General features: G+C 34.4%; 1 protein-coding gene and 1 long non-coding RNA gene across 5 annotated transcripts; both read left to right on the top strand.

The window, feature by feature from the left end:
* Nucleotides 1-389: 389 nt before the first annotated feature.
* On the top strand, nt 390-7,414 carry LOC129284811 (uncharacterized). Of its 2 annotated transcripts, none has more exons than XR_008586969.1 (3): nt 390-950; nt 3,246-3,321; nt 7,159-7,414. It is a non-coding gene; the product is annotated as an uncharacterized LOC129284811 (long non-coding RNA). The 2 variants fall into 2 exon arrangements; XR_008586968.1 differs by lacking the exon at nt 390-950 and adding an exon at nt 1,892-2,128.
* Nucleotides 7,415-12,501: 5,087 nt separating this feature from the next.
* Nucleotides 12,502-24,388, top strand: LOC129285379 (glyoxysomal processing protease, glyoxysomal). 3 transcript variants are annotated; one of them, XM_054921044.1, is made up of 13 exons: nt 12,502-12,729; nt 12,836-12,882; nt 12,976-13,150; nt 13,237-13,350; nt 13,854-13,997; nt 16,313-16,396; nt 16,564-16,658; nt 20,297-20,382; nt 20,467-20,561; nt 20,649-21,372; nt 22,873-23,071; nt 23,575-23,666; nt 23,882-24,388. In XM_054921044.1, exons 1-13 carry the CDS (start codon nt 12,664-12,666, stop codon nt 24,136-24,138), a joined length of 2,178 nt encoding a protein of 725 aa, XP_054777019.1. In that variant the 5' UTR covers nt 12,502-12,663; the 3' UTR covers nt 24,139-24,388. The 3 variants fall into 3 exon arrangements, with proteins under 3 accessions (XP_054777019.1, XP_054777018.1, XP_054777020.1); XM_054921043.1 differs by having other exon boundaries at nt 12,504-12,729; nt 16,555-16,658; XM_054921045.1 differs by lacking the exons at nt 12,502-12,729; nt 12,836-12,882 and having other exon boundaries at nt 13,115-13,150; nt 13,237-13,441; nt 16,555-16,658.
* Nucleotides 24,389-25,370: the final 982 nt, after the last annotated feature.

The raw sequence follows: 25,370 nt of genomic DNA, 5'->3' as shown, positions 1-25,370 counted from the left end.
ATTGGAATATGTAATGACTTAGGATTTTAAATTAAATGATTTTTCATCTAATTAATATTTTATTAAATTGTTCAAGTTTTATGATGAATAAGAAGTAGTGGCTTAGTGAAAATTATGTTGGTCTTTATTTAAATGATTAGGGGTTTGAATCTTACCTATGCCAAAGGTGATTTTATTTTTTCTGGGGATTAATGAATTTACCAAAATATCCTTGACCTTTGTGTTATTAAAGAAAATATCTTCTGGGTTTTTTTGTAATTTTTCCAAACTGTAATATTTTAAAACTCCCTTTGTCGGTCGAAGAAAACAGAGCACAGTGAGAAAGAGTCCAGTTTCTTCTACACACGTCTTCTCCACATCACCGACTTGCTTATCTGATCCCCGCCAGCGACTAGCGTCCCATGCCATCAGAATTTCTCCACCGTAAATGATGAGGCTGTCCAGTTTTCTTTTCTCCTTTCTTCCCCTGTTTTTCTGTTGCGTGAGCCATGCTGGTGTGTGTGTGTGTGATGTTGGCTTTTCTCTCCTCTGTCTCGTCACCAGTGAGGTGGGCTGCTAAAATCCTTGCCTTTCTGTCATTCGTCGCACCTCCTCTATTTGTATCCATCGTGGTTGCTGCTGTTAGACCTTTCTCGAGCAGCAACGTCGCTGGCACTGGTTCATTTACGTCGTCGCCATTTCAGTGGTCATGGGGCACATCGGTCTTCCCTTGGTTCTGTGTCCTGGTGCCAGAAATCTCTCCCTGATTCACGTTGGACGAGTATAGTAACTTGTTGGAGATGAGAGAATTCCAAATCCTCTGCTCTGCGATCTCCGGCCTCTATTTTTTTTTCGTTCACCTTCACTTCTTTTCTATTCATGTTGGCGACCAGATTAGGAGGGGTATCTGCGTTCTACATCCCTGTTCACAAGCCCAGAATCTCCTTCTATTTGCTGTTGCCATTGCTAAGGTAAGGATCCTAGAATCTCCTCTTCCTTGTTGATGCTATGTGCGTACTAGATGGCTAGAAAGTTTGACGCGTTCGCCATTGCTAAGGTAAGGATCCTAGAATCTCCTCTTCCTTGTTGATGCTATGTGCGTACTAGATGGCTAGAAAGTTTGATGCGTTCTTTCTTGCTCTGTTGCTGCAGATGACTTTTGTACAGTAGGAGTTTGAGTAATTTGAATTTAAAACTTATGGGAGCATTTCTATTAAATAATCTTGATAATTGTTTGAGGATCAATGCCCGCAAAATGTTCAATAAAATGTTCAAAAAGAAATCTTGTTATGTAGTGATGTGATATATATGTATATATATATATATATGATGGTTATGTTGTTGATTAGATAAACCATCATTAGAGGACAATTACCTTTCGCAAAACTTGGTAAGTTGATTCAATTATCCATTATCTATTTAATAAAATTTTGGAAGGTGGAATCAAGGAGGAAAAAAAAATTTGGTTCAAGTTTAAGAATTAATGCATGAAAGGTGATTGAAAAAATAAATAAATAAATAAATAAATACATAAATAAAAAAAATGTCTATTGGGATGAGTTTTATCTTATTATGTAATTTATGAAAAACAAAATGCATTTTGTATAGGTGATATTTAAGTTAACTTAGCTTTGTGAAAATTTTTTTGATCATGTAGCTGTTGGATGGCTAATTGAATTTTTGAAAATTGTACTATTGATGAATTATAAATAATGGTGTTGATTTATGTCTCATTTTATGGTGCACTTAAGGTATTTGATGAAGTGAGTTATGGATATAATTTCTTAATGTAATAGAGTAATAAAGCTCAGGTGTGCATGTATGTTCATACTTTGATCAAAATTTAGTTAGCTCTTGATTCGAGTTAGAAAGACAAGTGTAACATAGAGAAAGCTTTGAATAAATAAATAAATAATATATAGTATCGTGAGGATTGAAAAAGACTTAAGATATGTATAAGATCAATTTGAGAACTTAGGGTATATTGTCCCTGTTATGGAAAAGGAGTTTTATTAGACTCGGATAAAGGTCAGTAAAATTTCCGCATTATTGAATAGGGGATCTGAAGAAAAGAAATCTTGATTGAAGTAGTAAGGAAGGTTTGTTTGAAGCGATAAAGGGTGAATCTTTGTGCTTGGGAATATTGTAGGTAAGTGGATAGCGTCCCAACTGATTTTTTTTCTATTATTAAAATTTCTTTTACTAAAATGTATGTTTTTCTGAAAATCATTTTAATAGCATTAATGCAATTATTGGATATTTGTTGATTAACTTTACTTTATTTTAAGAAATTAGCTTTATCAAATTTGAAATGTTATTTGATCAATTAAATTAAGTTTGGACTTTGATTGTGAGATTTTTATTTTATCAAATATTGGATTGATACAGAGAATGATTCTTGCTATTCAACTTTGAAAATTTTGATTATCCGATAAATGCAAGCATGAGCATTGGATATAAAATTTTATTCTGGCAAGTTTTAATGCTTAAAAGTATTCATGCGAGTTTGATTTTGAGAACGAGAATTGTATCTTGAAAGTGATGATTTTCTCGCATGTTTGAAAATGGTTTAAAGAAAAAAAAAGAAAGGGACTTTATACGGAACACTGGTTGCTAACGGCAGTTCCGTTAGCCCTTGACGCGCCATGGTACACCTAGCTAGTAGGGTGTTTATAGGAGGTGCTAGCCCCGTGCGATGGCCAACGCACGTGGAACGGAGGGATGGTTATTCGTGGGCTTTGGACCCGCGTTTGATTTCGTGGCTTCATGCCGCGTTTGGTTAGCATTACCTTCGTGGACTGTGTGTCCACGTTTGTTTCGTGGCTTTGGCCGCGTTTGGTTACTTACCCTCGTGGACTGTGTGTATCCACGTTTGTCTTCGTGGCATAAGCTGCGTTTGGGTAGTTACCCTCGTGGACTGTGTCCACGTTTGTAAAATTGTTCTGATAAGTCCCTATAATTATAAATACAATTATTTGATGATTTTATATTCCATTGATGTTATTCAATAATTTGTTTATAAATATTTATTTCATTTATGTGCTTTCTTGGAAGCAAATCCTATTAATATTTATCATGATAGTTCAAAGATTTAAGATCTAATTTTAAAAAATTTTACAGAGCTATTCTATTTTAAAGTTTATTACATTTTTTTTAAAGGCCGTTGTCTCTTTGACTCACAATAATTTTAAACTTTTCCTTTTGATTCAAGTTCTATTATTTATTGTTGGGACGTTATTCACTAGAAATTATTATTTTGGTCTCAGATACGTTAGCTGATGTTGTGCCTTCCGTTAATCCTTGAGGGGCTGAAATATTCAGTTGAGATCAAACTTCTTTTAAGTAAGTTTCTTATGTCAGATGCTCCACATAAGCTATAGTTAGGGTCCTCATCCTTATGATTTATACTTTGATATTTACTGATCGGAAGAGAATTCCTTGCTGCTACTACTACTTTGTAAAATATTAAACTTTTGTTCGTATGGTTTGTATTGAAGATAACTTAATTTATTATCAAAGGTCTTCATGGCTTATAAATTAGAGTTTTCTTGAGTAAAGACTTTTAGGATATGGATATTATCTCTATATTTTTTTGTGCCAAACATGTTATATTTTCGAGGTGTGACAGAATAGATCCAATAACAGACTTAGCTAAGGTAATTCTTCCTGCCATACTCAAACATTTTGCTTTCTAACTTGATAGTCTTCTCTTTACTTTCTCTAATACAAAATCAAAACTCCTCTTCTTAGAACGCCCATAATTAAGAGGCACTCCAAGGTATTTGCCAAATTCCTCACCTTCTTGAAACCTGGACATCTCCAATAAATCCTCTTTAACTTTTCTATTAGTATTATTTGAGAACAAAATAGCAGACTTCTCAAAACTAACTTTCTACCCTGACATACAACAAAAATCCTCCAAACACTCTAAAACACATTTCATTTGTGAAACTGTGGCCTCTCAAAAAAGTAACAAATCATCAACAAACATTAAATGAAAAACTTCAGGTCCATCCCTTCTAAATTTAAAATCTTTCCACTGCTCACTAACTTTAGCATCATTAATTCTATAACCTAATTTCTCCATAATCAAAACAAACAAATAAGGTGAGAGTGGATCACCCTATCTATTTCCCCTAGAAGGGGAAAAGAACTTAAAGCAATACCCATTCCACAAAACACTTGTTGAGACAGACTGCACACATTTCATAATAACCTCAATAAGAGTCTCACCAAAACTAGCTTCCTTTAACACATCTTCAATACATGATCACCTGATCCTATCATAGGCCTTCTCAAGATCAATCTTAATGGCAAAGAAACCCTCCCTACTCTTCAATCTTCTCATTCTATGCAAAATTTTATGAGCAGTAATCAAGTTCTCCTGAATGTGACGACCAGGTACAAAGCTAACTTGATTAGGAGAAACCAATATAGGAAGTAAGTGCTTTAACCTATTAACAATCAACTTAGGAATACACTTGTAAATGACATTATATAGTCCAATTGGCCTTATCTACCTCATACTTTTAGGTTCATCAACTTTAGGAATCAATGCCAAAAGAGTATTATTAATTCTACTCATATTATCATCCCCTACATACATATTCCTCACTACCCTGCATACATCCTCTCCAACATCATTCCAAAATCTATGATAAAAAGAGCAGGAAATCCATCACTACCAGGTGCTTTCCATGCATCAATAGAGAATATAGCTCTCTTTATTTCATCATTCGTAATAAGCCTCTCCAAAAAAAGCCTTTTCTGATTAGAAATTCTGTTAAAAGTAGTCAGGGTAATAACTTCTCTTTGTTGCTCCTTCTCCTCTAAAAGGAGTTTCTTAAAAAAATATAATGCCATTCTATAGAGTTCTTCTTGATTGTCAACCCATTACCTATCATCATTTTTCAACATTTTCACTCTATTCCTTCTATGCCTTCTAATTACTTTTAAATGATAATATCTTATGTTTCGGTCTCCATCCATAATCCATTGAGCCAGCCACTCTTGAAACCATAGAATCTCTTCTTGCTTAAGGACATTAGAGAGTTTCTCTTGTAGCTTTCTCTCAAGATCAAAGAGATGCTAATAAGCTAGACTACCAATCTTTCTTTAAACCCCATCCAAACGACGTAACAAACTCCTTTTGTTACCTTCAATATTTCTAAACACTTCCTTGTTTCATTTCTGTAATTTATCCCTCATATTCATGAGACCCTCACAAGCATCTTCACCTTTTCTCCAACTCCTTCTAACAAAACCATCAAAATCATCATGAAGTGTCTAGGCTACCTCAAATCTAAAAGGCCTCCCTCTTCGATAAATATCATTTTCAACTAAAGACACCAATAATGGATTATGATCAAAACAATCAATACGAGGCAAAATAGTAATACTAGCATCTTGAAATTGGCTTCTCTAATCTGCATTACACAAACCTCGATCCAACCTTTTAAAGATACTTTCATATTCATGAATCAAAGGGCCTCTCTAAGTAAATCTTTAACCATAACTCTACACATCTATTAAGCAACAGAGATCAATACGCTCTCTAAATCGGAGACCATGTTAACTTCAGCCCCTTTGCTTATCTTTCACACCCTTAATATCATTCAAATCTCGAACAACCAACCATTCCAGATTTGTAGTCATGGAAATTCTCTCTATATCCTCCCAAAACTCATGTTTCCCTTCCTCTCGTGGAGAGACATAAGCAATAGTAAGCATCCAAGGCCTCTCATTAGCAAAAGACACCATTAAATGACAAAATTGAGGATTGTCCTCCACCACATTCACCTTCACTGCCATATCTTTCCAACTAATCCAAATACCCCCAGCAAAACCATCTCCCTCAATAGTAAAATACTCATCAAACCTAAGTTTTCAAAATAAAATACTAGCATTATTTCTATTAACTCTAGTTTCAACAAGAGCTGGAAAATCAATTTTTTTTTTCATTAACAATAATCCGAACACCCCTTTCAAAACTCCTACTCCCTGTACCTCTATAATTCCAGACTAAAAACTTTTTATCATAATCATTAAAACAACAATTTAATCAATGGAAAGGTTTGCTTTAGATCCTTCAGCAACAACATAAACCTCATCATCATCTATATTCACATCCATAGTCTCATCAGTATCCATCCAAACTGTATTATCAAGCAGTCTCATACCAATGGAACCCTCTAATTGTGCATATCTAGAGGGAACCATGCTACTAACTACTGTATTTTGATCAATCTCAGCTAAAGCAATTCTATTATGAATAGAACCAATAATGTTACTTCCAAGACCAACAATAGCATTTTCTTGGTCCTTCCTCACAGTAGCTACAAGAATTTCTTTTTGAGAAATAGCTATAGCTACACGTTCCTATCTTGATCTCCTTTCATTAACAGAGATTTGCTTTTCTCCAGAAATAGAACTATTGGCATACTGAATTTTTCCTTCTACAAACCAATCCTCCTTAGCATCCTCTATCACAACCTGCTTCGAAGACCTTTGGGATTGTCTAATCTTAATACTCTTGTTACTAACATTCATATCAGCCCCATTAACAACTTCTACCTCATCACTCTATTCCCTACCCTTTCCCTCACTCTCCTGATATAAACCTCTAAACCTGGACCCATCAAGACCCCTTTGATCAACCCTCCTCCTACTAAATTCACCCCAGCCAAGTCCATTCTGTCTTTTGAAACTTTATGCTGAACGAGTGACTAGGTTCTGAAAAATCTGTCCTTCTTTGGCTCAGCAACAACTTCATCAACCACTGGGTCACAATAAGCTTGTCTATGACCACAATCCTTCTCAACGTGATCAAATTTCCCACAATTAAAGCAGAGCAAATGCAAACCTTCATATTCAATTACATAATTCTTCCCTTCTAAAATAAATTTTGCTAGTAGAGCAGCATTTAAGTCAATTTGCACACATACTCTTGCAAATTACCGGCTTTAGGTGTTGGACAATTATGCCCAACTTGACATGAGATGAATAAAATAAAAAATAATGAAAATAAAACATATGAGCATGCTAATGTTGTGTCATTTTGTTTTTTAAATTTATTTATTTATCATTTTATCTACCCATTTTGTGTGCCCCCTCCTTACTTGCCCCTAATATCTCTGTACCCTATTTGAATTGCTCTCATTTTCATCTCATCTCTACTAGTCATCATCTACCTCTGCCAAATCTGAGAAGGACAAGGTCTTAACAACACACCATTAGCTGGTCTCCATCTCCACTTCACTCCAGTTCATTGCTATCTCTTGTTCATAGGTATCGAAGACTCGCCATCTTCGTCTCTATCAATTTTTAAGTATCGAAAATGCAATGTTGCCTCGCCTCTTCTGGTTGCTCTTGTTTTTGTTTTGTGGCTACTCCCAAGTACTTTTATTCTTCTTTCCCTTGCAATGAATGTGTTGTTCTTCTACTGGCTCATCTTGATTAAGAGAAGCAAGTGTTGTTCTACTTCTTTTGTTGTTGAATTTTTTTTTCATATCTTGTTCTTCTACTAGTGGACATTTGTTTTTTGTTTTCGCTGGTGATGCTTTGTTGTTGAAATTATTTTTTGGGCTCTTCGTTCTGTTTGTTTCTTGTGGTATAGTTTTTTGGTTTTCTAAAAATTTGCTCTTCAAAATTTGTTCTGAAGGTTTGAGGCTTTGCTAGTGGATATTTGGTCATTTGGTCTTTGATCTGAAAATTTTGTCAAGGATTGGTGATATATATGTATCTGGCTTTCTTTTGCTTCACTGTGCAGACACATTGTTTGTTTTTGGTATAAAAAAATGAAAGACCAATGTTCTGCTACTACTCTTAGTTTTTATTTTAAGTTTATGAATGACTGGATAAGTATCTTTTGAACATGGATGATTATATTCATCTTGGATGATTATATTAATATCATGTTATGGATTATTGTAGTTTGAGTTCTCTTGTGATATTTTTGTTTTGCTTTAGGTCTTAATTTTTGTTCATTCTATTTTCCTGCAGTCTAAATTTTTTTTCATTTTTCATTTTTTGTTTTTTTTGCTTCCAGGTTTGACTTCGTTAGTTTTCAAGTGTTATTTTCATACTTCAGTTATACATTTTTTTTATATTGGTTGCCTTTTTAATTCGATTGTGTTGGTTTCCATGCTTCATGTCATCATCATTTAGTTCTGGTTGGTCAACTTTTACATTTGCTGTGGCTTCTTCTTTTAAGGTCCCGGTGTTTCAAATCCCACGAGAGAAAGTACTCGAAGTTGATTAACTAAAGTCCTAAGTCCTAAGTCGTGTAAAGTTTTTTTTTTTTAATTTTAAAATGCAGTGGAGTACACCTTAAGTCATTCTTATCCCAAAAGAGCAAGTGAAGCAAACAATTTCAGTTCATAAATCGTTCACAACTTAAAATCAAATTTTGGTTTAACAAAAATCAAGAATTTTTTTTTTTGGTTTTCTAAATTTTCAATGAAAATGCATCGAAGTAAAATTGACTCAAATAAGCAAATGGGTGAATTCTTCAAGTTTTGAATTCATTCCACTATCATAGGCTCATAAATTCCATGAGCTTGGTTCCTATGTTACTCAATTGACAAAATTAAAAACCTAATGACTATTAGGACTAGGTAAATGTGACTTAGACCAAGGCACATAATCCCTAAACAATTATCAAACTTTGATTAAATAAATCATACTAAATTTTTGCCTTGCTAAGAACAATTAAATTTAGAGAATTAACTTCTCATTAAGATCTAATGGAAGCTGAATGAATTGAAAATATCGAGCAAAACTCAAGAGGAATTTGAATTCAGCTAATAATAACCATTAAAGCATAAACTCAAACACTTGAGGTGGACAAATTCAATAGAAAATGTAAACCAAAGCAACTTGATCCTTAATAAGATAAATGATATTAAATTAATTCATTCAATCTAATCAAAATCAATGAGCTAAATTCAAAATGATAACAAAAACTAGAATCAGATTTGAGCAACAACAAAACCATAGACCAATAATTAAAATAAATAACTTAATTAATTTTCAAAACAAGTCAATTATTTGACCTCATAATGATACTATTTCAAACCATCCAAAATAAATCAGATATCATAGTTACAGTCATCTAAAGTATACCAAAAGTAAAAATAGTTTGAAAGGTATCATTATATCATTATATTCATATAATTATCAATAAACAAAAAGTTCTAGTATTGGCAATATAACACATTAAAAATCATAAATTAAATACCCAAAAGAGACAGTGGATCTATATCACTAAACCTCAGGGACTCCTCCATGCGCTACTCATGGCTCTTCTTCTAAAAATTGTTAACCATATAATAAGATTCAAAAGTCCCATTAACTAATGCCGATTTATGATAATGCATACAAATAGTTAAATGTATGCTTGCTAAGTAGGGAAACAACAATAATGTAATTCCAATAAAATATAAAAAATATTGCAATGCATAACAAACAATTATCCTTATCTCCCTCCATTAACCTTGAGCCATAACCCTCACTCGGTGCTAAATTATCCGGTCAAAGATAAATTAGCCCGAGCCCTTACAAGCCACCTATTAGGCTCCAATAGGGGCGTATCACATGGCACATAAATATAATAACAACAAATCTCCCAACACCTCTCACAATAATCAAATAAATTCATAACAATATTGGACAATTATATAATATTACAATCTTCACAATTTTTTTATTTTTAACAATATTATAATATGACATTCCACTTGGCAAAGATATTTCAAAATGCATATTCACAATTTCACAACTTTTTCATAAACATAATAAAATAATTTTTCAACAATAATTCATAATTTTCTCAATAATCACCCAATTAACATAAAGCAGTACTAATCACAAATTAAAAGCATGGTTACCTTGTGGCTTTTTCAATAAATTATTCTTTACAATTTCTCTCTCACCACAATTTTCATCGACAACACAATCTACAAATAACATATTATTTATAAATATTAGTTTCAATTTAAAACTAATAAAATAACTCTAATAATAGAATTAGAGAATATAACATAATTCTCAATCTCAATCTTAATATAAATCTAGAGTTAGTATTATCAAGTAAAATTTCTAACTCCTCTTTTAGTTATCAATAAACATTAATAAGCTAACCTCTAAATCAATTTCTATTATTAAAATTTTCTTTTTTATTTTATAAATTCGCACCTAAAATACTCAAAAATTGAAAATTGAATCTCAAGCCTTGAATCATCATCCTATAGGCATAATAGTCCATTTCTCATTTCAAATAATCATCTAAACCTTAATAAATCAATATATATTTTTTAATTTAATAAAAATCAAGTTTAGGGTTTGATCTATAAGTTTCAAATTCAAAGCTCATCAACAAATTCATACTTTAAAACATTTATTGTATTACTAACAATCTCAACAACTACATTTATTCAATATAAATTCATCCATTTTCTAAACTTTAAATTTTTCATCATCAGGATATCAGAAATGAAAGGAATTAGATGAATAAATTTTTTTTAAAATACTTACTTAGTTTTAAAAAATTTAAAATTATATTTTAAATATTTTATTAAAAACTTTTATTTTTAAAACTCGAATTTCTCCCACCAGCGACTCGCGTTCTCTTCATCTTTGCTGACGCACAGGGAAAAGGAGTGCAAAGACGAAGGAAATGGGTGTAGGTCTTAAAAAAAAGTTGTGGGCCCCAAACAATAAATCACACCACCGGCTGCCCTTTTTTTTTTTTTTTTTATGTATACATATTACACCCCTGACACAAATCGTACGCATATATCCGTTCCCCACGGTTTTTTTTCAATCCCTTCTCCTTTTATCTCAATAACAATAATAACAAGAATAATAATAGTAATAATAATAATTATATTTTTTAAGAATCTTAACACAGAATTTTATCTTAAATTAATTCAATAATTATCTCTTAAATAATTTATTTATCTCTAAATATATTCTAAAATTTTTATTATTTTAAATTAATTATTAAAATTTAAATCAGGATATTACCGCTACTGATTGAAAGAGAGGTCCATAAGAAGCTGCATGAACGAGCTGAAATCTGTGCGACTAGATGAATCTCGACTGAGAGGAAGATGTGTGTGACGAGCTAAGAGCTTAAGAGCGTTCGCGTGTGGTGGGCTGACGAGCGAGAGATGAGTGTGTGCGATGATGATTAAAACTCCCCAGCTCCTCAATTCGTCTGCATGAGGTGACCGAAGATGAGGGATAATTCTGCGAGATGATTGAGCTCTGACCGAGAGGAGAGATGGAGCTGAGCGATGCATCTCTGTTGGTTGAAGGAAGATGTACGATGGCCTGCATGTGATGAGCTGAACTCTGAACCTCAAAGGAAAATGAGAGAAGATGAGCGATACGTGCGTCGTCCAAAAACCAGAGCTCTAGCGTTTGCCTTATGTTTCTTTCTCTTTTCTTCTTCTTTTTTTTTTCGTTCCAGTTTTGCGTTTCCTCCTCTTTAAAAAGTCAAAAATCTGATTTAAAATAAAATTAATCAAATTACTAAATTGGCCCTCAAATACTTAAAATGCAAAATAAACAAAACTAAATTAATCTAATAAAATTGAACCAAATAAAATCCTAAAAATAAGAATAAAATTTTTTCAAATAATAAAATGTGTTAAGGAATTGAAATTTCAGATTAAAAATAATTAATTTCAATAAAATGTGTAAAATGATCAAAATGCCTTTAATACCAAAACTTAATGCAAATGAACCTATATTCAATCAAATTCAATGTTAAAATAATATATATAGAGATCTAAATTAATAAAATATGGTCATAAATGTAAAAAAAAAAAGAAAAAGAAAAAAGCGTGCAATGTATGTGATTTATTACTGACATTCAACTCAAACGTTTGCTCGCTAGGTTTTAATGAAGTGACTTCAACTGGCTTTTGGAGGTGGTTCATGTTGCTGTTTATGCGAGCCAAATTTTATCTCATGCGCTAGCTCTTTTTGAAGTTGTCTGGGGAATTTTACTTTTGTTCATGTTGTGTCTTTGTTCGCGTTGGGTTTATCTAGAGTTTTTGGTCTCTTTGTTTACGACTTTTGGCGGTGTTCTATTTTGCCAGTGTCTGTTTAGGTTCCTTTGTTTTTGTCTTCATGTGTTGGGCCTTTAGTTTTTTTATCTAAAGGCCTTTTGCTTGTAAAAAAATAAGGTAGCCCAAGTTGGTCTTCGTCCATTTGTCTTCCATTTTCATGATTGGTCTAAGGGCCCAAAACACCAAACATTTTGGGGGGTGGGGGGACAGAAGGGGAGTTGGACATACTTAGGGCAGCCCGACCCTATCTTAGTGTCCGACCATGCCCACCCGACCGTAAAAATGTAGAGCATTCTTCGAGCATGATCATTCATTGGGCTAACAAACACCGCCAGTCTAATTTTAGGGTTGAGCATTGGGCTCGTTGTCAGTGCGGTTCGACCTTGCCCATGCACATCCCTGTCAGAGTCTTATCTGCTTTGGAAGTCTTTGATAAATTTCGCTCGCTTTTTTTTTTTGGGCTTCCCTTTTCTTTGATTTTCCTTTGGAAATGTCAATGATGCCTTTGTTCACTCTCAAGATTCAGACTTACATTGAAACGCGTTACAAATTACTTTCGCAATTCCCAGATTGAGGATCCTCGGATGAGCAACGTCTTATCTTCATCATGGGTTTATCAGAAGCTGCTGCTTTTGCTCGAAATTTCGGAGTTATGGTTAGAGTTCGTGGTCCAGTGAGTTCACCTCACTTCACCGATGTTGACAAATGCAGTTCTATATATCACATGTGCATGTATTGGGTCACTAAGCTTGCAATTTCTCGCTTCTATTAATTTTCAGGATCCAAAAGGGTTGAAGATGAGAAGACACGCTTTTCATCAATACCGGTTATGTTCAAGAGGCAGTTCATACTTAATTTTATTCGCTTTCTATTTTTCTTGATTTGTTTATTAATTTTTTTTCCTTCTGGATATGTATAGCTCTGGAGAAACAACGCTCTCAGCTTCGGGAATGCTTATACCTGATACCCTTTATGACATTGAAGTAGCTAGGCATCTTTATGGTGACCTTTGTGAGGGTATGGGATTGGTTGTGACAGTGGCTTCAGTTGTTGAGCCTTTTCTATCACCACAGCAGAGAGAAAATGTTTCTCAGGTTGGCGCTAATGTTGATTGCATTATAATTGATTGGCCTTTTCTTCTTTCTATATGTATTGAATTTTTATTTTTGGTCATTTTTAGTTTCAGGGTCGGCCTGAGTTAATTTCTGGTGTTCGGATTGATATTATGACAGAGAAAGCCAGTGAAAAATCAGATAAAGGAATCCCTTGGCTTGGGGCGCAGCTTTTGTCATTAGTAGACATTTTGTCTTCTCATCTCTCGTTTGATTTGGCATTTTGAACTTCTTTTCTTCTTTAAATGCTGGCTTCTTGAGATTAATTATATGGTACACATTCTGCTATGTAAATCTAACTGACTGGTCCGGCTTTTAAACTTTCATCAGTCATCACTTTGAATGTGGGTGTTAAATTAATGCAACTTATATACATCAGAGTACAATGATTGGCTATTAATGTAATGCCGCTAATTTCTTGGTTGCTTTCTGGTGTTTTACATGGTTATTCCTTTTTACGGAAAAATTATGCACCTCTGACTTTTAGACTTTAGTAACTTATGTTTCTTGACATGACTTAAATATTAGCACTCATGTTATGATTAAAATATGTTAATTAATGTTGTTACTATTGATTTACAGTCTGTCACATTATTTTATTCATGTTGATTGACTTTGTCACTTTTATGTTTTTCTTTTCATAATAGATTGCTTTCAGTTTAAATGAGATATATGCCATATGCAGGTGGATATCCCTGTGTCAGCCCACTGTCTCCAGTTACTTGTTGAAGCATCTTTCAGCTCACCAGAGCCCGGGTGGGATGTTGGCTGGTCTTTGGCATCTTACTCTAATGATTCTGAGCATTCTAAAGATTTGTTAGAAACTCAGGTTGGCCGTATTATTTTGTTTTCCATGTCTTTTGTCTTTTGCAAGTTCAACTTTTCCTGATGTTTTCAAAACGTTGATATTCTCTTTTATCCTTCTCTTTCTGTCATAAATTAGTTCATATACAAATTTGTTTAAGCACATGCATTCATATTTAACAATAATAATTATATCATGATTGACATATCTAAAAGAAATACACCCTGCTTCATTTGTAAATTTGATTCCCTGTGAACTACCTCTATAGAATTATTTTTTTCTTAAATATGATGATATTAATTGTAGTTGCCAGTTGCATGCATGATGTTTGTCTGAAAAAAATAGGACATCTCTTATATTTGATTGTAGCAAGTTTATATCTTCTGATTAAAGGACTAAAAAGGTCAGTCGAAGCACCTGCAAGTCTGACTCTTTGGTTTCAAGCCTGTGAGCACCATAATCTGAATCATTATTGTATGACCTGAGATCACAGAATGATAATCCTTATAAGACTTCGGCTGTGACTTTGCTGAAATTCACTGGAGTATTTTTGTTTAGTGAACTACAACAGGGACCGCTTGATTAGTTGATTAGCTTGTGAAAGTTTTGAAAAAGAGTTGCAATATCTTTTGAGGTGATTAGTGAAAGCTATTTTTCTCATTGTTTTACAACAACAACAACAGCAACAACTTATCCCACTAGGTGGGGTCAGCTTAATTTTTTGTTATTGTTTTAGCATACTCAAATTTTTAACTTGTAGCCTTGCAGAATAGTAGGTTGTAAATTTCATCCTATTGAAGAAGCTTTATTTGGTTTAGTTTTTCTTTTTCTTTTTCTTTTTTCTTTTTTCTTTTGTAATTTATTGATGAGGAGAGAAGCAACCCAATAATTGGACGAGAATCCTTGTGAAAACCCAAAAAAAGAAAAAAGGAAAAAACAGAGTTACTAACTCATAAGAGCTTTCCAATCGGCTGTTATAAGTCAAGTAGGGATGTACATCTAAATGAACCTTTTGTTGAAAACCAGAAATAGGCCAAGAAGAGAATTTCAGAATCTATGGAAGTCTTGCAGGTTACAGAAATAGTCACTTCTAGTGCGCCCAAAATAGAAGTTATAAATAGCAATGTCCAGTTATAGTTTGGTGTGAGCAAATGTTTGGAGTTAATGTTATACACACATTAATCAAATCTTTTGTTGCAGTGTAAAAAGAAAGGAGAAAAAGTAAGACATTTTGTTTTTGTCTATATACAATTCTCTGTAACACTTTATGGTGTGCATAACACTGACAGCATTGATGCCTAACCTACAAGAAAATGATAATTTCATGGGCCCCAATCTGCTGCCAAGATCAATAGGGGCAAAGGAGGAGCTGAGGGCATAAAAGAAGGACAAATGATAGAAAAACAGAAAGGAGGTACTAATAGTGACTATAGTCAGAAGGCGAAAGGGAAAACCGGGAGGGGGCGGGTAAAAGAGGGAATCCTGAGTGACAGAGGAAGGAGTGCTCAGGAAGCTGTTGGAGCATGGCTTTAAAAGGAATAAACTGACCTTAAAATGGGGGAGAAGAATTTGAATGTCTTTTTGGGTTAAGAGAGCCAACCGCATGAAAGTTGGCATGTGTGATTTTTTATTAGCCAGTTTTAGGTTGCATTCTGCCTGGTTTAAAAGTGAGCATTTGTGTAATGATGTACTCAGTGAATCTTTCTTTGTGTTAAAGAGAGGTTCCATTAGATTATTCAGTTGTGATCTCTTATCCGAGAGCTTTTTTGTGTTCAAGTACTATATACTTGGACTCTTGCCATTTTTTGGGTTTGCGTAATGTGTTGACATGAGTGTCCTGTCATGTCCTCCCTCTATTGGTCTCGTAGTAGGATTGATGGAACTAACAGTACAAGTTTGTTGGCCTTACAAAGTTGTTTTTTTTTTTTCTATTTTGTTAGTGTAGGTCTAGTTCAGAACAATAGGTCACTTATTTTTGCATTGCATGGAAGCTACCTTTTAATTTCTTATGCACTTGATAGGAAAATTAAAAGGAAATATTCTAAATAGTTAGTGTAGGTCTGTCCGAGACACATAATAGAATAACTTTCATTTAATTTCTTTTGCACTTGATAAGCAAACCAAAAGGAAATATTCTATTACAGGAAAAAAAAATTGATGTCTGTAGTTAATTTTCTTTTCCCATTTATGATTTTATTTCACTTGAAATGTGGGATCATTAGGATGCTTAAAACGTGTGCATGATAGTACAAATTGTCATTGGTAATAACTCTTCCTAGTCCTATAAAAGCAAATGCAATCTTATGTGATGGTGATGATATTTTTCTGTGAAATTCCAGGGAAGTTTAGCATCCGGCATGTTAAGTCTAATGTGCAGATCACTAACTAGAATGGCTATTCTTGGTGTCTCTTTATCTTTGAAGGTGACACTTTTTCTTGGATATATTTTCTTTTGGTAGGATATCTCATGCCAATATTTTCTATATAATGCCCATATTTACTAGTGATATGAATTGTTTTGATGGTAATATATTTGTCTGTAGAGATTCAGGAGAATAACTTGTTAACGGTTTTGACATAGGACGTCCAGAATTGTACAGTATCTTCGATGAATAGTAGAGGCAACTATCTTCTGGCAATTGGGTCTCCTTTTGGTGTCCTGTCACCTACTCACTTCTTTAACAGGTATTATTACTTTGTTTGGTTTTTATATTAAAAAAATTAACTTCATTTGGTGAGTTTGATAGAAACATACTCCTCAAATACACACTAAAATGCTCTGCTACTATTTAATTAAGGTTAATTAACATTAAAATAAGGAAAAGGCCCTATCTCATTCAACAAATGGATGAGGAGTTGATTACACAGAATATAAAACGGCAAGTAAATGAAGCTGCAAGGAAAATGAATTTCTCTCATACCCTAGACGGGAAAAATTGTGGGAGAAAAATTCCTGATTCTTGTTGATTGACTCAAATGTACGAGGCTAGGCTATCTATATACATAAACTAGAAGCAAAAACAATGCAAGCAAATGAAAACTCATATAGGCTAATAATGACTATGCACTAAGCTCCTGGTCATCACTAATCCCATGTAAATGAATATTTAGAGTACATGATGATTGATGAATATTGCCACACTTCCCCTCACGTTGGACCATAGTTATCAATCATGTCCAACTTACTGATGTATTCTTTTAAAATTTCTCATGGAAGGCCCTGAGTAAGAATATTTGCTGCTTTCTCTATTGACGAGATGTAAGTTAAGCAAATTATCCCTTCCTCAACTTTCTCCTTAATGAAGTGACTATCCACCTCATCTTATTTGCTTCTCTCATGTTGAATCAGACTGACCAAGAGATATATTAATATCCGCTTTGCTGTCACAATAAAGCTTAGTAGGTATATTCATACCAATCTGTCATGCTTCTAAAAGCTTGTAAAGCCACGGACAATTCCTTGGGCTACTGCTCTAAATTTTGTTTCTGCACTACCTCTGGTTATGACATTTAGTTTCTTGTTTCTTGTTTCTTTCTGGATACACCAGGAGGGTTTGAACCCAGAAGCTCTATCGACACTTCACCTCACCCTTGCCACTTGAACCAGCCTCAGGTGGCACAACGTTTTATTTCCTTACTTTGAAGGAACTAAATTTCCCAAATAAAGGTGCAATATTTTAATGTAGATCTTCTATCATCAGTGGATCCTACTCAATTAGTATCAGTAAGTGATGGATATTGCCGCATTAGTCACAGAAAAAAATTTCAAAAAATATCACAAGAAGATACACCCTTAGCATTTGAGAGGCTAACCTATCTGGTTACCAAAACCCAGATACTTCCTTAAACCCCCATTGAACCTCACACTTTAATATAAATCCGACCAATAGCACTTCTCTCTCTTGCTTTCCTCCCCTAATTCTCTCTCACACACCTCACGTGCCCAATGCGAGTTAGTCTTGGCCCATTAATCAAGGGCCCATCATTTCCCAGCCTTCAAAGTTTCACCTTGCCCTCAATATGAGACTTGGCTTCTTCCTTAAGCAGCCCAACTTCTTAAGTTTGCTACAAGAAACTTGTACTTGACTTCTAGTTGCAGAAGTAACAATTGCCGATGAACCCCAGCCCAAGTCATTCCATTTTGTATGGAATGTAATATTCAGGTGAAGGAAGGAATCTATTTACAAATTCAACAAATTGCTTGACCTTTCCATAAGATGAAACATAGCTAACAAATGTTCTCACAAGTCCCATAGGTTTGCTATTAATTCTATCATGATCATACTACTATACTAGTAGACAAAGCCAGCCTCAATGTTGTAAATGAGATCCTAGTGAGTTATTTGGTTGTGCTTTGCACATCCACGGTGTATAATATGCCAGGAATAAAGAGTTGTAAACTTGTAGGTCCTGAAAAAAATGTAAAAATATAGAGCACAACTGAATTTGCATGGAAACAATACTGAAAAGTCCCCTTGGCAATATTTGTCTAGTTTAAGACTAGTTTTCAATGGGATTGCCTTGAACACTGATATGAAAAAGTGAGTCTTTAGTGCTACATCCTTTGCTGTTTTACTAATAATTGTTGTCATTATTGAGATTTTAGTTTGCTCTTTCATTCAAGGATATGGACATTGCAAATATTGTCATACTAGTGCCAAACATAATGGCTAACAGTCATGAAGGAAAGTATTATGAATGAATCAACGATTTGTCCAAGCATTTTGACATCCTTGCTTATTATTACTTGCTCGCTTTCAATTTGTGCCACTACACCTAGGATAGCATTTTGGATGTGTTTATGGAACTTAATATTCCCCTTCTCCAACGCAGAGTTGACATGAGTGAACCTTCTGAATAAGGTTAGTAGCATGTGATATCTAGACTTCAAAATTCATGTTTAGATAAAACGTGCGTGCTTCCTTCCTTTGTATCCCTTCTAGAATGGATAATAGAGATTCAATTCTCAATTATTTCCCCCTACAACCGATCATGAAGCAATTCCACCTCATTGCTTGTTGTGACATCATTGAACAAGAAGGGATATTTTGGCTTGCTTGACACTACTGATGAGAGTAAGTGACATGAAAGATTTAGCTTTATAAATGAATTGGTACTTAATGAAGCTTTGTCAAATGGTTCTAATGGAGGCTTAAGTAATATGAAAGTCCTAAGTCGCATATTAAGGTGTATGGGATGAACAATGTGGTATTCAAGTTGATTGGTTCTCCCATATCAATAGGTAGTTTTTTTGGGGGAGGTTTTCCCATTGCATTAAGTACCCATTAATTGGCATTAGAGCTGGTTGTTGATAGTTTTGGAAAGGGCTACGACTATTTGTGAAGGCTTTCAGCTTGGAGGATTCCGATTAGTGAGAAATCGAGTGACGTGCTGTAAAATGTACACATTGGGATGTTAACTCTCCAGGGTTGGAATTGAATAATTGAATTTAGATTATGGGATTCCTTAGTCTTGCATTGTGTAGTATGAGCCGCTCAATAAGTATCTGAATGAAATGGTTATAGCTCCTTAATAGTTACCTTTTTAGAGGAGGGTTATCCATCCCACTTTACACTATGCCTGGCTCAATGAAAGGGAGGGGAGGGAATTTTAATGTTATCAACTTCATAGCTTATGCACATTTAGTGTCTACTGTACCTTTCGAGGATCTTTTCCCGGCAATTTGTCATTCCTATGTTGATTCCTTTAATTGAAACAATGATTTGTGATGCATATATGGCTTATAAGAGAACGCCACCACCCATTCATTTATGTTATTTCGAACCACCCTTCAGTAGGTGCTCCTACCATTACCTGCAGTTTCCATATTCGCTTGCAGCCAGAAACTTTCATCACTGACATGTATGCTGTTTACTTTTGACCTTGGTTAATGGTTCCCTCTTGTTTGAACTCCATAACCTATTTGCTGTTGGGACATATCATAGCGGGCTCTTATAATGATAGCTTCCACAGTATTTTGTCCCTCTTGTTCATCACAATCAGAATGCTTCTTACACTTATTTATCCAGATGTCCCCACACACACATGCAAAGATAATATTCCACTGAATGTTCTTGGTAAAGGGAGACCCATCTCTTCTTCATGTTCAACTGTATCCAATCCCTCTCTCATATGTTGCTAAAATTTTCCTTTAATATTTGGTCCTACCTTTCCTCTTGTTATGTTTTTACCTTCATTAAATTATTGTGCGGTAGGCTAATAATCTTGTAGTCACACCATACTTTTGGCATCTTGAATCTAAACTCTTTGTTTGATTATGTTTTGTCGTTTATAATCATTGATTTAATTTCTTCTTGAATTAGCGTATCAGTGGGAAGCATTGCAAACAGCTATCCTCCTAGTTCATCTGATGGATCATTGTTGATGGCTGACATTCAAAGTCTTCCTGGTTTGAGACATTTCCATGTTTTATAATCCATTAGTCTTCTGATTCAATTGACCAGTTTTTCTAATTTGGCACTGCATCTTTCAGGAATGGAAGGTAGCCCAGTCTTCAGTGAACACGCATCTCTTACTGGCATCCTGATTAGACCATTGAGGCAGAAAACCAGTGCTGTAGAAATCCAGGTAGCCTAAATATATTTATATCTTGTCCTACATGTTTTATGCTGTATCAAATATCTGTTATCATGTAAATCTTATCTTCGTTAATAGCTGGTGATTCCATGGGAAGTCATTGTAATTGCTTCTAGTGGCTTACTAAAGAAATGGCCTCAAAATACAGTGAAAGAGTTGTATCGTGAGGGAAAGTCACAGGAGGGAGGACAAGGGTCTTTTACTAAAACTGACAACTTGGGATCCTGGGGTTCTCATAATGGGCATTCTAAGTTCAGTAGCCCCTCATCATTACCAATTGAGAAGGCAATGGCTTCTGTATGTCTTGTTACTATAGACGACGAAGTTTGGGCATCTGGTGTTCTACTGAACAGTCAAGGTCTGATACTTACAAATGCTCACTTGTTAGAACCATGGAGATTTGGGAAAACACAGATTAGTGGATATGGAGACAACCCTAAAGAATTTCCTTTCTTAGCAGAGGGGTCTGTTGGGAAAGGAGTTGAGGATAACCAACAGAGTCAAACCATAAGGTCTGAGATGACAATTCTTAATCCTTTTTCAGCTCATGAGCGGGGGGAATATATATTGAGTCCAAATTATACTAGACATCAAATTATACGAGTACGCCTTGACCATGTAAAACCTTGTGTTTGGTGCATTGCTAAAGTTGTGTATGTCTGCAAAGGACCATGGGATGTTGCCCTCTTGCAGCTTGAATCCATACCAGATCAGCTTGCGCCTATTGTGATGAATTTTTCATGGCCATCCATGGGATCAAAGGCATATGTCATTGGCCATGGACTATTTGGCCCAAGATGTGGTAAGCTCCTTGTAATCTTATTTGTTTTTGTTTTTTTTCTTTTTTTTTGGTTATGTGATTCATTGTGGAATTAATTTTCAAGTTACTAATGGTTACTTATGAAGAGAATTGTATGTAGCATGCTAAGATTTTAAATACTTATAGAATGTTGTTAATTTGTTGGAATCTCGTGATTATGGGTGAATTCATTTTCTGATTAGCTTGGCATATCGCATGATATATTGGTATTATTGTTAACTTCCTTGATTCATGCTCATGCTTTATGATATCATTATCAAGTATTTATTTCCTGGTTTTCCTCAATTTCTAGGACTAGTTGGGTGTTTACCACATCAGCCGTTATCTAATCGAGTTATGCCTTGTTTGTAAAGCAGGAGATTAAATTTTAACCAGAAGATAATATAAAGATTAATCCTGTAACATTTAGTAACTATACAGAGTTATTTGAGAAGAAAGCTATAAGAACTACATTAAAAATTAAGTTATATCACAGGGAGAAATGATTAATTTCCACTTAATCTTATAGCCATTGGATTGCCTAGAAAGGTAAAATGGCCTCGCATCTTGATCTTTATGGAAATTATGATAATAAGTTTTGTTTTTAATGGGTATAAGGCCCAGCAACTCTTTAATCACCAAGCTTAGGTTACATGTTAACCAAAGTCAGCTTGACTCCAATTTTGTCAAAACCTTGACAGGAGTTAAGGCTTTAGTAAGAATATCACCCACTTGTGACACGTTGAATAGGATTCTTTGCAATACTTAGGGCAGTTATCGCAAATAACTTTCCTAGGTTCTTGATAATAAACTTTCCATACGAGTCCTTTTAACATCTACCCCTCACATGTTCCTTGAGTTCAGACTATATTCTTCACTTTTTTTTACCATCCCAAGCTGCATCTTACATGTAACAAGCTTCCCCTATACGTGAAAACTAGTTTGACGCAGACACGCCTATTAGAAATAAAATCTGCCCAATCAGCATTGCAATTGATCGCATTGCCACCATTTTTACCCTTCTTGAAGTAAAGTCCTTTTTCTAGGGGAATCTTCAAGTATAAGTAAACCAGTTGAAGCTCCCTTTCAAGCTGCTTATAGAATCCCGAGATACTTAGGAAGCCTATGTTGGGTTGTGAGTGGGCTGGATAAATGAGTCCAGCTTATCTTCAACTGGATAGTCACTTTTGAAAGAAGCACTGAATGCGTATTAAGTTTCTTTTCTAGAAGTTTTTCGACAAGGATTGAGAATACATAGACTCCCAATGTGTTGTGATTTTCTATTATTGTTGAACCCATTAGTGGGTTTGGACCTAAAGTTCCCCAATAATATAAAGCTCAAGTTTGACAGCAGTCCACCTAGGATTGCAAAGAGTGATAAACTCTTGTATAAATTACCATGAGCCCCAAGGAAAAAAAAAAATGTAAAGTTGAAGGTAGCAGATGACCATTTATCCCTTTGTGTCCTGTATTAACCAGGGAAGTCATTTCCGTTTGCATTAGGGTTCTTCCCATCTGTTTGTTCTGGTGTCGTGGCAAAAGTGGTTGAAGCAAAGACTCCTCAATCCTATTTCTCAGTTCAGCAAGAGCACAACCATGGGCAACTCCCTGTGATGCTAGAAACCACGGCTGCTGTTCATCCTGGAGCCAGTGGGGGTGCTGTCATCGATTCAGATGGTCGCATGATTGGTTTGATTACCAGGTATTGCTACCCGCTTTCTGTATAATGTATAATTTATTCTAACCTTACTTGAAACAACTGTTTTCAGCTTGTACCGAACTGCAAGATATTATTTAGAGCATTAGGTACCCATTTCAGACTTTAATGGCATCCCTAGCTTGGGATCAAGGTTTGAAATCGGGCTGTTTGTCTTTAGATTTTGATGGATTTATAGTCTGGATTGCCTCTAGCCCTGCACCATTTGCTTTCGGGCACCTGATAATATTCCAACTTATTATTTTCTATGATCATCTATTCAGTCATGCTTTCAAGACATCAAAGATCCTTTGGATGAATTTCATTGGCTTTGATACTTACTGTCTCGTTCGCTTTGGTTTACCCTTTTCATGTGGCTGACCACCCTGTTGGTCCTCTGCATTCTCTGAGCTTTTTATGATTTCCATTATTTTTGTAGCAGTTGCTGCTGAATGTCTGAAGATTTAAATTTCATACTAATTTTAAGTTTTTCTCGAGTCTTGACACAGCAATGCAAGGCACAGTGGAGGAACAGTGATACCTCATCTTAATTTTAGCATTCCATGTGCAGCTTTAGCACCCATCTTTGTTTTCTCAAAAGGTAAGCTGCTAAAGCAGTTTTTCAGTTTAATGATAAATGACAGAGCCGTTGAAACACTCAAAAAGAGAAAAAGAGAGAAAAAGAGAATGATATAGCCTTAAACTAGCAGGCATTTGTCTGCTGCCGCATGATACCTACATGTTCATGAGTTTTTCCACAATAGCTGAGGACCGTAGGTAGTTGAACGTTTGACACACCACTGGTTTCCATTGCAGACATGAAGGATCTTTCACTTTTGCGAGTTCTCGATGAACCCGATGAATACATTTCATCGGTGTGGGCTTTGATGCGGCCATCGTCGCTAAAGCTCCCTCCTATGTTTCAACTGCCTCAGTCCCTCCTTGATGATAACAGTAAAGAAAATAAGGGTTCTCGGTTTGCAAAGTTTCTTGCTGAAAGAAAGGGACTTTTTGATCGGCCTTCTCAACAAGTACAGCATGGAGTTAATAAAGTAACACCTAGTAAACTATGACCTCCGAAGTCTCTTGTGCAGAGTGAGAGCTTGCCAGAAATAATGAAGATGACTTGCCCTGCGTTTTGGTTATCTGTAAAGTTGAAGCTGAAGTTGACTATTGATAATGAAATCTTGGACGTTAGATAATTTGTATCATAATGAAAATGGAGTTGACTTTTGAAAATCTATGCTTTGTTGATAATTGTATTAAATTGTATAATGTGTATCCTGTTATTAGCAATTATTTATTTCCCATTTACCTTTTCAAGTATAAGATTTTATTTGGGTATATAGACTGGACAGGGTATGAGTTCAAGCAAAGAAAATAAGGAGAATTATATTAAAGTCTTACACAAAAAAAAAATAATAATAATTATTACTAAATTCATTGACAATAATGCAAATTAGTTCAGTTATCAATGAATTTTATGATAATTAATTTATTTATGTGGGATCTAGCTGTAATTTTTTCAAGAAAATATGTAAAACATTTATTTTATGACTTCTTAACAGTTTGACACCTCGTGTAGGGCCATTTGCATAGTTTTGAATGTAAATTAGATTATTTTCATTGATGAAAATAAATATGTATGGTTGATTTTGATAAATTACATTGAAGAACATAATTTCGTGCAACTTCAATGAACGACCTTTTTGTCATGACTGAATGGAAATGCCATAGTGTAAGAATTATTTTTTCTGTTAAAAAATATAAGATATTTTTAATAAAATTTTATCCTTCAATAAAATAATTATTTATTTTTAAATTAGTTATATTTTTCTATATTTATTTTTTTAATATTGGTGTTTTATTTTAAAATAAATATAAAGTGATTTATTTAATAGGGGAATTTAAAAAAAGGAAATAATTACATCTTGAAAGATTAAAAATGTTTTATATTTTTTAACATCTAATTATTTAAAAAATACTTTACATTTTTGAATGGATTTTAAAATATGTAACATAAACCTTATTTTTAAATGCATAGCAAATTAAACCCTGCCATTATTTTTTTTAATGCTGTTATTGTTCACCATGGGCTTTAGTTAAATGCTGATGTGTCATTGGCATACACTATTACGCAAGTAGCATCCTGAACCCTGAAACTATAAAATTTTGAACAAATTACCCACATTATTTATGTATAGAACGTCAACTATTATGTAGACTAAATTAGTCTTAGTGTGGTTTGTCACACTGAATGCATTGTTGGCTGTAGGAAACAACCCATAATTTGTAAAATGATGTT

This window comes from Prosopis cineraria, unplaced genomic scaffold (assembly GCF_029017545.1).
Source record: "Prosopis cineraria cultivar Desert tree isolate PC_DT_omini unplaced genomic scaffold, ASM2901754v1 PC11, whole genome shotgun sequence".
Classification (NCBI taxonomy): domain Eukaryota; kingdom Viridiplantae; phylum Streptophyta; class Magnoliopsida; order Fabales; family Fabaceae; genus Prosopis; species Prosopis cineraria.
The sequence above is the reverse complement of the archived record's forward strand: the minus strand, read 5'-3'. Positions and strand labels throughout refer to the sequence as shown.

Coding starts and splice junctions, on each gene's coding strand:
- LOC129285379 (XM_054921043.1), top strand. CDS start 12,664: ATGGGTTTATCAGAAGCTGCTGCTTTTGCTCGAAATTTCGGAGTTATG. Junction 13,998..16,312: donor AAGATTTGTTAGAAACTCAG/GTTGGCCGTATT, acceptor GTGAAATTCCAG/GGAAGTTTAGCATCCGGCAT. Junction 16,659..20,296: donor CCTACTCACTTCTTTAACAG/GTATTATTACTT, acceptor TTCTTGAATTAG/CGTATCAGTGGGAAGCATTG.